This window comes from Camponotus floridanus, unplaced genomic scaffold (genome assembly GCF_003227725.1).
Source record: "Camponotus floridanus strain SB8 unplaced genomic scaffold, Cflo_v7.5 scaffold16, whole genome shotgun sequence".
NCBI classification, from domain to species: domain Eukaryota; kingdom Metazoa; phylum Arthropoda; class Insecta; order Hymenoptera; family Formicidae; genus Camponotus; species Camponotus floridanus.
This window is the reverse complement of record NW_020229281.1, coordinates 2271731-2286819: the sequence shown is the minus strand read 5'-3', so window position 1 is coordinate 2286819 and position 15089 is coordinate 2271731. Positions and strand designations below refer to the sequence as shown.

The window sequence follows — 15089 nt, the reverse complement described above, 5'->3', positions numbered from 1 at the left end:
AAAAATATTAACATGAAAAATATTTATGCTAAAATCATTTTTCAGGAATATTTATAAAAAAGCAAAGTAAAAAATATAATTCATATCACATAGTCGAAAAAAAAAATGCGAATCAAAATTAATGAAAATATTTTTAAAATATATTTTTTTCGTGCATATTTTTAATTTTTACTAATAATAAAGATTTTTGTTTTTATATTCCTGGGACAATCTTTTAAGAAAAAATATCTTTTAAATATATATAACATATTTATTATTAACAAGTATTTAAACATAGTACAAGTTATTTAACATAGATGTTTATACTGAAAATCCATATATAAAATAAGCAACTATGTGCATAGAATACATATACATATATAAAAACAGTTCTGTTTTGATGAAACATAAATGTTTTTTTCTTATAAATTTATGAATATTAATATATTGTGTGTAAGAAAATATTTTTCAAAAATATATGATTACATTAATGCAAATATATATTGTCTTATAATATTGAACATTGCTCTCCGTGCTGCTCTATATATTAACTCTGCATTATATAAAATCTTTATAAAAATAATTATATTTGTATTAATAAATATTACAGTTTAGATAGCAACAAAGTATTTACACAAACTAAAATTGCATTCAACAAGTGAATCCAATCTTAACATATTTGAATAAACATTTGATTGTGTGTGCGAGAGATAAGTATGAAAAAATAGTAATTTATACTATCTATCATTTAATATTCGAAAGACAATTTAGAGCAAAGAAAGATATATTGTGAAGCAATGAATAATCATTTAAGCAGATATAAATGATTATCACGTTTATAAAAAATAGAGAGCTTCTCAAAATTTCTGTGCTTTCGGCAACAAATACAAGTTTCATCATATTTTCACGTGTAAATTCGTATAATGTATTCGCTTAATGTATTTACATATTCTCGTTATATATAAAAATCATGGACTATCAAAAAGCAAAGACTATTTGTAAAGTGTTTAAAAAATAGAATAGCGATACGTGTATGTGGCTAATCCCACAATTAGTAAGATTTTATCCTAAATGCGTGTCTTTTTTATTTTTATTTATACTGCGTGTAAAATATCTTTTATAAGCTTGTACAAGCAGTTTGCGTTTTATTTTTCTCTTAAATATTAAAATGAATGAATCATTACCTTCGTTTTCCGTAGTTTGTGACATCCTGAAACATGCAAGAATATTATGATGACATATATGTTAAATATTAAAATTATATATAACAATTATATATATTTATCTATTAGTACTTAATTTTAATTTTTTTTTCACGGAATATTTAATTCATATATTTTCTCCTTTGTATTTTTGTTTCAAATAATTGATCGTTTGTGGTATTCTAAGCGATACTCACTAGAAAAAGATACGCTCCCAACAGTAGAGCTTTCATCTTTACATCGAGATCGCGCGGGAAATTAATGTCAAAACTAAGCTCGGAAATGTTAAAACACGATCCATCACTCGATTGCTGCTGGATCGTGCCGACACTATGTTCATCATCTGTGGATTCGACCTGCAGATTTAATCAAATTTGAGGATTCTTAACCCCGTTTTTTGTGCAATTCGAGTCGCAAACATTCACTATAACTAAATACTCTTCAAATTTACGAAGTATATGTTATATTTCTTATTATTCATTATATTGAGAATTTTCCGTGAATTTTAAAAATCTTTTTTACTTCTCTCAGTTAAAAAAATCTATTCAATATATACATATATATATATATATATATATATATATATATATATATATATAAGTAATTTGTTTGATATATTATTTGATATTTTGCGAATAAATAAATAGTATAATATCAATTTTTACCATGCTACTTTCGAATATTAAGTTTAAAATAGAAATTATTAACTTTTCATATAATCTATATTGATTAATAATCGATATAATCTAAAATAAAATTTTCAAAGGTTTCCAAAGGTTTAGAAGATAGACAAATAAACAAATTTAGTAGGTTTAAAATTATAAGTACCTTAAAAATTATTTGACAGAAACGAGAGATATTCTTTATTATTAACACTGGCTGGCCGGATGCATCACGAATATAGAATACTATTTCGCAGTGACTCCATTCTTGAGTAACGCTGCCTAGTAGAGTATTTCCAGAATAAACCTCTAAAGTCTGCAATTATTTATTATTATTTCCGGAATAATAATAACTTTAATCATCTACTAATCAAACGCTAATTATAACAAGAAAAATATATAAATTTTTATTTTTAAATAAAATTTATCTAGAGATAATCTGAAGCTTTCTTTATTCAATCTTTTACAAAGGAAATCGATATTGTCATTTTCTCCTTAGAATGTATTGATTGAATCCTTTGATAGTACGGGCGAACTTTTGTTAGAGCAGGTAGATGATTTGCACGTGTGAAGAAACTTTGGCATACACAGGCCAGTAGTTCTCATTTCGCTTCTAAATATTACTTTTACATTTTAGTATTATCTTATTATTTCTTATATTATCTTTTCCCTATTCATATCTGTGAATTTTATAGATAAGCACTTGAGATTTTTCAAATTTTTCAAATTTTTCAATTTTTCAATTTTATATTCAAAATTTTATTAAAAGTTTTAAATATTTTTAATTAAAAAGTTTACTATTATGAATAATAGCACCCAACTTTTTTTTTAAAAGAAAAATGTCCTTAAATTATTTTCATTACTTTTCCTATTAAGATATAATTAAAGAAATTTAAAAAATAAAAGCTATCAATAAATTTACACAAATAATAATATATTTTTTTCTTTCCTTAATAAATGTTACTATTTTGATAAAAATTGAGAAAGGATAATCGTAATTGTATTCTGATAATCAAATATTTCAAATTGAGTGTCATGATAGCGATGATCAACTAATTTTTCATGGAAAAACAAGTGTTGATTTGAACTTTTTCATAGGAATGCAAGGTTGGAAAATCTCTTCTGATTATCTTTTCACTTTCTGCAGAATACTCTCTGCAGAAATAGCAGTCATAATAGATACGTATATACAATAGCAGAGAAAAACCTACCTACCTTACTGTTGAAAAGACGAATCATACGCAGGATTTCTTGTAGACGATATCGATCATAGACAATGAATTCGAAAGTAGGTGTCTCGCACGAGAGTAATCGCGAAAAGAAGCTCGATTCTATTGCCACGTAAAACACTGGTTCGCCACTGATGTCCATAACAACGTAGTTGTTCCCAGTATCACGCCCGCTAAAAACTGCCACACAAAGAGATATAACGCGAAATGTATATATAATATAATATCATAAAATGTAACATGTAATATATAATTATTAATGTATTTTTTCACTAACAATGAATGATTAAAAAACAAAATATTATTTACATCACGAATATATTATAATATAATTCTCCTTAAGCATTTTTTTAGTAATGCATTTTTACAGAATGAAAATATAATAATTCAATTGTATATATAATAATTAATGTTAATTATATAGTTAATTTGTAACTATACATGATATATTTATCATGGTATAAATATAAAAAAAATTGCTAATGTGAGAAATAAATTTATATATGGTTCCATTTGCTTGAAAAGTTAGTCGTGAATGATGCTCTGGACGAATTTCGCGGATCTCGAATACATGTATTCGCGCAAAGAAGAGGGTTTTATTTTTATCTTTCAATAAAGTCGAGTGCTCACATTGAAGGAGCCCAAATGTCTGCTTCACAGAAAGGTAGTCAAGCTCCATAAGGTATTGCAAACCGAGTAGATTTGTCGTATTCGGCGACAGCCAGCCAACTGAAAGAACAATGCTCGATAAGCAATAACGACCTATTATTTATTATTCGTAAATAACTTATGTAAATATTTCATGTAAATTTTTTAAGATCCGAGAAATATATAAATATTCACCTAATTCTACAAAAAATGGTTAGATTACGCATGCGTATAATAAATAAATTTAAAAAATCGTCAAATATATTTGTGTGTAATTTGTAATTATTTTTTATCAAATTAGGTAAATAAAATGATAAATAAAAGAGATCTTTGATAAAGATTTATAAGTTTTATTCGAATAATGAGATTAATTGTCATTGATCGAAGCAACACGTGTGTATTATATATATATATATATGTGTGTGTGTGTGTGTGTGTGTGTGTGTGTGTGTGTGTGTGTGTGTGTGTGTGTGTGTGTGCGTGCGTGCGTGCGTGCGTGCGTGCGTGCGTGTGTGTACAGAGTGCTTCGCATAAAAAATCGCGAAATGCAATATTAAAAAAACATAAAAAAAGTCCTGACTTCTGTAAGAACTCTGCTACAGCCTTTCCTTTTGGATTTATAATATTGTTGGATTTATAATATTGCCCTCATGTTTTGAAGGACAGTTCTTAGCCACCTACGAATCCACTTCACTTTGATTTTCCACGAAGATTCGAAGGTTATCGGAGTCCATTGTATAAGACGCCGCATAATCACTTATCGAAATCGAAATTTGAATATATATTTACCACTATTATTATCGAAATTTGATTATCGCCATTAGCCATATAATTTCTGTCCACGAATGCTTTGTAATTATTAACGGCGCGCAGATAATTATCTAGAATAAAATTACTTATTTAAAAATCACTGGTTTATAATAGTCAGTAACTTCAGTAGTTTTCGCTTGAGATTCTCGTCTCTATTATTTTTGCTATTATAACTGGATTTCAAATTTTTGTTGTTCAACCTTGGCCACTGTTTTAATGTTTTCGTACTTTCAACTCAGAACTCGTGGTTAACGTCATTTTTTAAAATTCTTGCCACTGTCATCCATCATTTCCGATCGCGATTATTATAATGTCGCGAAAATAATTGTTACTCCGATCTGAAACGTTTCTCAATAACGTTTGCGACTTATCAGAATTTATATTTCAGCTTTCTTCTCCACTCTCGTCAAGACGAGCAAGAGATAAAATTTTTCCACGGTACCCTCGTTTCTTCCTATTTTCCTATTTTTTCATTTATCATTTCGAAGATAAACAATGTATGACGGAAAACAACATACAGAGTAATGTCGCGAAATACGTAAGACAGAGTCGATATTTTTCCGATTATTGCGATTCACAGCAAAAAATTCAAGATTTATGTAATTCTCAAAGATTTTTCATTAAAATAAAAAGTTTTCCAGCCATCCATATAACATAATCGATCTCGCTTACGATTTTTCCTTTTCACTCTCTTTCCTTCCCTCTCCTCTCGATATCTGGCAAGAGATATAGAAACCAGACATTAAGCGCAATCAGGTAGACGCGTTTCATGATAATAGCATGTTTGTGGCAATCAATAATATTATGTAATCCTTAATTAAGACTACACATATTATTTTGTAGAGATACAAATGTTTCAAACGCATATAAAAACATGAAATATACATATATGTACATTATTATATATGATAATATTAATATTAGTTGTGATAATATTTAAATTATGATTAAAAAAAAGAGATATATAGATTATGATATTGAGTCTTGTATAAATTGTGATATTGGATTCGTCCAAAACGATATCGTGGATAAATTAAACAGCTGGATAAATTAGACAGTAGTTTGACAATAGCTGACGATAAAACTATCACAACATCGCGGCTTGTAGGAGGAAATACAGTTCAATGTGTTCGAAAATAAACAAATTTTTTAATAAACATTCCTCGACACAATTGTAAAATTACATTAATTAAACAAAATTCTTTTATACTTTCTCTATTATTCTTATAATTTCTCTTATACTTTTCTCTTATATATTCTTTTTAATGAAATGGAATGAGACTGATTAAGAAGTATAGAACAAAAATTGTTTGACGATGACGATCATTTAATAAAATATCGATGCTAATGATAACAAATAACTAGCATTCTCGCTCTTTAATTAACGTTAATGTCTTAAGAATTCAAACAACTCTATTTTTACGCTAGTTAATTGCGATGTGAAGATGACGCCAAGAAATGCTAATCCTGTTAAGTACCTCCCACGAATGCGGAATTTGCCTCGGAGAATTGAGTCAACTAAATTTTCTTCCTTATCTAGGTTCAAGTAGAAGACGAGAAAAGAGCAGAAAAATGTGATAATCAAGCCAAATTAACTACCGCCGTCGTGGTTGACCTTAAATATTAGTGAGTTAATTGAAGAAGATTTTCATTCTCTCTCTCTCTCTCTCTCTGTAACATTTTATTTAAAATATACAATTACATATATTATGCATATAATCTAGTCGAAATCACTAATTGAAATCCGCCTTCAAACGATTTAATTAAATCATATCAGATTTAATTAAATCTCAAAAACATAAATCTTGAGGCGTGATTGAGTGAGTGTAATTGTAAGATAATAATGTACAATCGTAAATTATACGGCTGTAGATATTAGAAGAGTAACTTTCGTGCTTAGACTCAACTTTAATCTCAAGGTACTGGAAAAAAAGATCTCGAACATCAAGAATCTTTGGCTCTTACTTGGTACTGGCGCATTCGGTTGCGGTGGTGCTGTTGCGACCGACGGTTGCATTTCCACCACCGGGGGTGAATATGGGGGTGGCGAGGATAGCGGTACTGGGTCCTTTTGATCGCCCATTCTTCTTCTTCCGGCTCAACCTCGTCCCTCCCGCGCGCAAAGCAAACAAAACTTTCCAGGTGTACCAGCAGGATTTCAAATAAACTGTACCAGAGGAGAAATTTATCTGAAAATTCGAAGAAAAGATAAAAATGTGAGTCAGAAGCGATAGTGTATTGAGAAAGAAAATCCAAATACAAATATTAGATATTTAAAAGACAATATTTTAAAAGCGGAAGAACATAAGATATAAAAAATTCCAGCCTGAAAAAAATATTTAAAATATCGCTATTTCAATCAGGGAAATGTTCTGATTTATAATTTATACCTTTTACATGAATTAATAAAATTGAATTAAAAAGGAAAAGATTACAGATTAAATGTAATTATTAATAATGCAAATTAATTATATAATAAAACGAATTCCAATTCTTCCTTTTTTCAAATTAGAGAGAAAGAAAGAGAGAGGGAATACAGAATTAATTTATATTAAATTAAAGGTATATATAAATGAAGAATATAAATGTAATTATTAATAATGCAAATTATTAATGTAATAAAACAGGCTTAAATCTCTTTTTTCAAATTGGGGAGAGAGAGAATGCTTGAGAATTAATATCAAAAATAATATCAAAATTTTATATCAAAAATATATAGATTCTCTGAGTCTTTGGATTTAAATAGTCTGAATTTTAGATGGAGTTTGTAATAGCTCTTCTTGTAAAGAATTCCGACTAGCTTTGTAATTACGCAAACATGTGGAAAATAAAACTCTCTATGCCAAATAAAAATAATATTAAAAAATAAATGTTTGCATCTCTACCGACGGAGAAGATCCATCAGGAAGTACTAGTTCCCGAACAAGTCAACCGATGACGGAGGCTGCTTGTTCACGTACGATACGATGATACTCGTTCGCATATACATATACTGCGATACTGTTTACGTTGTTGAAATTGTTGGGTCATCGTCCCTGCCGCGCTCGCGGTATTCGCCTCTTAAAGGTCATTGTAATGCATATGTATGCATGTAATATGCATGTATACGCATGCAACCGCATGTATGGAATGTATAGAAGATCTCGGGTGTCTCGTTGATAAAACTTTCTCTCTCGTCATTGATAACCGTCCTTTGTTTCACGATTTGTTACGCCTAAATTGGTAGCAGTACAGTCATTAACTGCTAAAATATTTTTGGAAGATTTCCTTGATTATTATTTATAGAGACAGAGTCTCATGGTAAAGAGAATACATTTTTTTTATTTAAATAATTCCGTAAAAAGGAGAGGCTCTTATTCTTTTTCTTCTCTTTAATCTAGGATGTTTGTCACGCATAATTCGGAGAAATCAACAGAAAATCTTGGGATTTTTATATAGAATATTTTGGAATAGAAATCTATTAAACACATATGTATATATCTGCCAATTATTATATTTTTATATTTTAGAGATTCACATTTAATATCTATTCTTAATATAGTACGCAAGAATGCTTATATATTTCTAGAAATTAATTAATTTATTATTTCTATAATAAAAGTGTCAAAAATTATATAAAGTTTACAATGTAAAAAATTTAGAACAAGAAAATTTATGGAATATTGAATTAAAATGTAGAATATATTTAATTGCACTTTTACAAGATCGCTTGCATGCTTGTGACTCAATCAATCAAATGGTACTTAAAAATAAAATCAAGTCAGTTGTTATATAAAATTATTTCACTTTGAAGAATCATTAATTATTGTGGAATTTACGAAAGATAATCAGAGATTAAATACTTAAAAGCGAGCGCAATGACCATTATCAATACTTTGCTTTACAATAGTTGATTATCATGAATTATCATGAATTTATTATATCCGTTTTAATTATTTTTAATTGTTTACTATTCAACACATTCATCGTAGAATTTATATATCTGATTAATGTATTAGATTTAAGGTTCGCATAATTTTATTAAAATATTTTTATATGTTATGCATGATTATTTAGAATTTTTTACATATATATTATATAGTGTATGTACGTATATGTGTATAATCGAAATTTTTATATAAAAGTGAACAATTATTTAATTATAAATTATCATTCGCATATATATTAAGCAAAAAAATTTATACTGAAAATATAAATAAGTTGTTAAATCGAGTAAAGTATTTCATAAGCAAGATGAGGAAAAACTGCGATTTACAAGAATCGTTTTTATGAGCTATTTTTACACCGGAATTATAACGGAATTCTGTTGCATCTCGTGAATCACTGGAGCAAGACGAAATCGCCAGGTTGCCTACGTCACTGGACGTGCCCCACGTGAGCATTATATCGGATTGTACTACTTTTTAACAGCCTTGAATAAAGGTTTTATAAAGCCCAATTGATGGTTTCCTCGTTCGACATTCATTTCATATGTGTGTATATGCATGATGTATGTATATATGACCTCGATGATTTTTTTCGCTACAATTTTTACAAGATGTCACGCATCTGCAAACGAAATCTGTGTTTATATTGGACCCATATTTAATGATCAATATCTGACTCAACGTTGATTTCCCGGAAAATTATTTGACTATGATTAGATTTCAGATTATATACTTTAAGTTTTCTCTTTAGAGATATATCCTGAATTTTTTATATAAATTGTAAAATTCTAAGTAATATGTACTATTTTTCAATAAATTTTATTAATTGTAACGTTCCTTTAAAAAAATGAACAAAGATGTAAATAATATAAATATAAATAAGTAAAAAAGATATAAAAGAGAGATAAAAATCCTACTTGTGTGTGGTATTTTACATAATTTTATTAATTCATTATTGAATTAATAAATTTTATTAATTCAATATTTTGGAGCGGAAAGTAAATGTCAAAGTGTAAACCAAAGAGAATTGAATATTCTTTTAAAAATATTTAAATCAGCAATTTTTTTAGTTACATGGATTATATGATTTTATGCAAGTGAATGTAAGTCAAATCGATATCATTTCATTGTGTGTGCCGTATATTGTATATACACTATATATAATATAATAAATTCCTAATTCTAAAATTTGTTAATTTATTAATTTATTAATTTTTTATTTTTGATAATAATAGTTTAAGATAATGTAATAACGAAGATTAACGATTCCTCTACATGAATCTGATGCTAATTAAAGATAACAATATCAGGGACAATGCTCTTCATCTCGTTCGTTGTGAAATGTCATTTCAACAAACACTTTAATCTCCATATTGACACGTGTCCTCGTACGCGATCCAAACTGTGATTATATACTTTGAATATCGAGAAACCAGTCGATTTGAGATTCATATGACTCATGCCCTTTTCAAACTATCACCCAGTCGTTCCGTGTTGTGTCGCAGTCCCTCTTAAAAGTCGTTCTTTATCCGAGGCGCTCATCGATCATCGCTTATTATGCGACCCCGTAAACTATTACATTACCTATACTCGTTATCAATGAATAAACACCTCGATAATGTCCTCGTGTGTATCTGTAATTGGAATCCGCGAGAAAGAAAGGGAGATACGAATCGCAATTGTGCACCTCGGAAATGGGAATTCGCTGAATGCGCCCAATCTATGAAATGTCCAAGGACTGATAAAACTCTCGGGCGCAGTCAAATGTATGTCAAAAATGCTTCTCAATCATTTTTTTGATGTTTGCTATAGTAATTCTCATACAAATACTATATCAAATATTATACTTGAATTACACATTATTTAGTTAATTATGCAATGAAATTTTTACGATTGAAAGATGAAAAAATTCTAGCGATGAAGCAGACAAAGGAAGATTTTATTCATCAAATATAATTTTGAAATTTAATTTTATCTTAACAAAGATTTCATTGAAAGACTTCATAATCAAGACTTATAATTAACTTATAATTAAAATTAAACTGAGTGATTAACTAGAAAAAGAGAGCTTGCAATAAATGATTCGCTTATGAATTTTTCACTAAAAGAAAAGAGACTTTAATCATAAAATTTGTTTAAAAAAAATATTTAAATATGTCTGAAACTTTTAGATGTTTATGAAGGTACCGCATTTTTGACATATTTTTCATTCGGACGGAGGGAAAGATTTCGAGTTAAGCAAACGCTTCGATCAGTGGTTTACAGTGGCCAAGCAAAGTGTGTGATGCATTGCTCAGTTATGTACACTTTCATCGATGATGATGTCATCCGTTTCTCATGTGTGCGAGGAGAGACTGCGTCTTGCATACCGCAAGGTCGCGGGACCGAATCAGGATCGATCCTTCGTTTTTTCGCCCCCAGCAACCGTTTCTTCGCTTCTTCTCCTTAATTGTAAATTTATAAAAAAATTATTGCAATTTTAAAATATATTACCACTCACAAGTATTTATTAAGCTTTTATTTTGCAGAATTTAAAATTATTTTTCTACAAGATGATGAAGGATGACAAAGAAGGTGATTTCTCATGCAAAAAAATATAAAATACGGAATAAAATAACCTCAATTATTATTATTTAAAATTAATAACATATTTATGTTTTTTTAAATAATATGAAATTTTAATTTTTTAAAATTTCTTTTCTTGTTTGTTTCAAACTTGTTGTATATAAAATATAGTCAAATAATTTTTTTCCTTTTGTTTAAATGGGTAACACAGTGCAGTAATAATCAAAATTAGTGCGTGCTAGGATGAATAATCTTGAATAAAGTACTTATGATTTATGAGTGGCAATGTATTTTATCACGCGCGCGTGTGCGTCGCTCTATTATTTTAATGTCACGTTTATTCCGACTAACCTGATCCGTGATATTTCGAGAGACATGGTTCTGGCGAAAAAAAAAGTTAACCGCTGAAAATGTCACGTGAAAGCGCAGTTGCAATCGCACCTACTCGTTTTAAGCGATATAGAAATTATTTTGTGTATATGCACACAGATGCGTGCTACGCGTACTCAAAAGAGCAGATAATATACGATAGATACGATAATAATATGTACTTCCGTTTTTATGGAAAGGAGATAGGGAGTAAGAGTAAGAAACACGTTGCTCTTTGCACGAGCGCCTCTTTAGCATCTTATCTATATTTATCATCAGAACCGATGTATTCTAACAATAGTGACAGCGATATTGCAAAATCAAAGCTCGTGACTGATCCGAAACGATGGAATTTCAAGCAATAACCAAGATCTTATTAAATTCGACATAATTCATTAAGCTCTCGGATCTCGTAAGTAGAATAAAAATTCACGATATTATCTTTAAAAATCTTAGAGATAGACTGTCGGTTTCAAGTTGATGGGAAATCTCTTTGAAATTAGACGTCAAAGATAAAATAATATAAATAATTAATGAAATAATATATAACAAATAAAATAATAAATAATATAAAATCAATAATTAATATTTCATTATTTAATACTAATATAAACGAAATAAAAATTTCTAAGAGGCGCTCATGAAAATGTCATTAAAAATTCGTCGCATTATCAGGGATAGTGCGAAAAAGCAACATTACAAATTGGACGCAGTGCTTGCGTATTGTTCGCGCGAAAAGCGTTTGCGATTAGAAGCACGATCTTTGCACTCACGTGGAAGAATGGCGCGTGAACGGACGTCGAAAACGGGGATCCGGGCGGCGGAACGAACTAACGGGCAAACCGGCAACGAAACAACGGGAAACGAGCATGCCTCGTCTTGCGGCACCGCGCGTGTCCTCCGACTTCCCGCCCTAAGCGCCGCCAATTTTTCGTCGACCTATTTCGAGATGTCCATCTACTTGCGATTCTCGATGCGCTCACGCGTCGGATTTCGCTTCAGTCTGCAGTCTATTGTGTTTTCAGCATTTTAAAACGGAATAAGTGTAAAGAACGAAGAGGAGGAAGGAAAGGAGGGAGGGAGTAGGAAAGAGACGAAAGGAGATTAAAAGATAAAATGCAGGAAATGTAATACCTAATGCTAAAAGCGATCAGTATACATATAGCGAACAAATCCTACTATAATAAACTTACTTTATTATTATTATTTTGATGTATACACTTAACAATTTAAAATTAATTATGGCTAATTATTCCCAATTATTTATTATTTATGATTATTTTATTAAATTATTAAATGTATACCACAAAATTATCATACAGGTAAAAATTGATACGATTAATAAATAAATTATATGCATAATATTGTATGCATAATATATAATAATATAATAATAATATAGTTTAATAATAATAAGATAGTAATAATAAGAGATTATTAAGATAATTTAGATAATTTATTTATATTATTTAGATAATTTATTAAGATAATTATATAAGAAAATCTTAAATTAACAAAAAAAGGAATTTTTTTTAAAATTTTATTACACATACATCTGAATGATTGATGATTGTGTCCATATCTTTAAAAATATACTGCAGTTGTAAGTGAAGCAAGAGGTGAAGCAAAGACTCGATTAAAAATTATCTCAATAATTAAAATATCATGCATTAATCTTCATATCTCTTTCTTTTTTTTATCTATTTCTATCTCTATTTCTCTTTAGCTTTCGCGAGATTGCGTTATCACATGACCGATATTCATGGAAATTATTCGTCAGTGTGAATTCGTCATCGAGGATAATTCGTAATGCGAGAGATGAATCAGTTATTCGATGATTATATGATAGTCGCGTATGTTAAGCGAGAAGAAAGTAATTGTGTGTAGCTCGCGATTAGACTAAAAACGTTAGTCTACGCCGAAACCTATCAAAGTAGAACATTCGATACGAAGAAACTTGGAGATTTTATACAATTTTATATTTAATTGGGATGACGAATATAATATTATATAATATAGCTTTACGTTCTTTCAACGGAAATCAAACGTTACATTAAATATGTTATTATTTATTATATATTATATTATCATATATTTTTTATTATTATATATTATATTATATTATTATATATTATTTATTATATTATTATATATTTCCCTCTCTCTCTTCACATCTTTAATATAATTATATTTCCTTAGAGTGGAAATCGTCTTGAAATTGAAATAATTATGTGCGCTTTTTATAAACCTCTACGTCACAATTCATTTGTGATGCACCCGAGTTGCACAGTGTAAATTACTCATTAAAACGCTCATTGTTATAATGTTCCCATGCTCGTAATGCACTATTTCAAGTAGTATTTAGAAAATTATACTAGTGCAATTCTGTAAATGAAAGATCAATTAACCTGTTTATTCCGCAGAAAATATGCCGTGTATGCATATATATATGTGTACATACAAACACATATTACACATATATTATACATATATTATTAAAATCACGAATCTTTAATACTATATATTTCCATCGACTATTTATCAATGAACATGTGACTCGCTTAAAATTCTCATTCATTTTGGAGCTATAGTATGCACGGTGCTGTTTACGCCCATTGTAATCCTGGCATCACTTACAAGTAAACGCATACACGTGACGTCGACATATGAATACACAGCCTATATCGTATTCTAAAACAACTGCAACGAAATACGACTCACTCGGTTGCTTCTTACTTATGAGTTGGCAAGGTCGTGGATAGCGTTGTCTGGCAGATAAGAGAGAGTGACACTCGCATCCGGCGATGAAGGGTGACTCCTCCCTCGCTTGATCGTTTTCCGCACTTCGCCAGGAATCGCGAATCTGCCTCTTCTACGGCTGTGTACCAAAATTCACTGCCAGTACTGAAAATCTATAATGTACATCACGTAAACTATATATTTTCAGTACTGGCAGTGAATTTTGGAACACAACCAACGTATACGCCTCGTTTTGCACTCGCGGAACGATAGATCCTGGAAGAAAAATTAAGAGAACAAAGGGTCATTAATATATGAAATATAGCTGACGGCATCTCAATCTGCCTAATCTTATCATCTTATCTTTTATCTAATCTTATCTTTTATGAGAAAATTAGGTAACACCTCATGTGCGAAAAGTGTAACTGAAAAAAACAAAACTTGCGGTCATTTTGGCGGTCGCGCCATTATTGGTCGGATTTCAAGTCGATCAATCAGCTTCTTGAAGTGTATGGCTTTTCCTGATAAACGTAAAATTTATTGTCGTTTATTATTGTTAATAAAAAATAGTCTTTTTTATCCTACTATCTCTCTCTTTTTTTAGGATGATCTAAACACAGAAATTTAAAAAATATAATTATATATTATATAATTGTATGTACATCTACCGTCATTCCTTGGCTGCGGTCAAGACTGCACTATGAATGCTGCGAAACATCATTATCTTTATTCTCATGGAATGTAGAACAAAGATAGAATGATGTTTCAAAGCAAATCTACTCTCGACTGGGAGCGTCCCGTTTGACTACAGCCAATTATATCGACGTGTGCCTAGGGTAACCAGCAACGATTACTTAACCTAACCAATCAGAGAGTGCTATTTTGAATTGACCAATTGGCGACGTGGCCAATCAGATTCCACCCCTCTCGACTTGAGGCAGTGATGCATTGATGCATTTA

The 15089-nt window shown here is 29.6% G+C and overlaps 1 protein-coding gene and 1 long non-coding RNA gene across 5 annotated transcripts; one reads left to right on the top strand and one right to left on the bottom strand.

The window, feature by feature from the left end:
• Positions 1-457: 457 nt before the first annotated feature.
• LOC105255842 (phospholipid scramblase 3-like) lies at positions 458-14405 on the bottom strand. 4 transcript variants are annotated; one of them, XM_025407021.1, is made up of 7 exons: positions 14028-14097; positions 6496-6719; positions 3703-3801; positions 3059-3252; positions 2010-2159; positions 1379-1537; positions 458-1189 (listed from the first exon to the last, which is right to left on the bottom strand). In XM_025407021.1, the coding sequence occupies exons 2-7, from the start codon at positions 6611-6613 to the stop codon at positions 1160-1162; spliced, it is 750 nt and encodes a 249-aa protein (XP_025262806.1). In that variant the 5' UTR covers positions 6614-6719; positions 14028-14097; the 3' UTR covers positions 458-1159. The 4 variants fall into 4 exon arrangements, with proteins under 4 accessions (XP_025262806.1, XP_025262802.1, XP_025262803.1 ...); XM_025407017.1 differs by lacking the exon at positions 14028-14097 and adding an exon at positions 14112-14405 and having other exon boundaries at positions 459-1189; XM_025407018.1 differs by lacking the exon at positions 14028-14097 and adding an exon at positions 14127-14405 and having other exon boundaries at positions 459-1189.
• On the top strand, positions 11227-13394 carry LOC112637386. The gene is made up of 3 exons (XR_003122529.1): positions 11227-11802; positions 12066-12435; positions 13117-13394. It is a non-coding gene; the product is annotated as an uncharacterized LOC112637386 (long non-coding RNA).
• Positions 14406-15089: the final 684 nt, after the last annotated feature.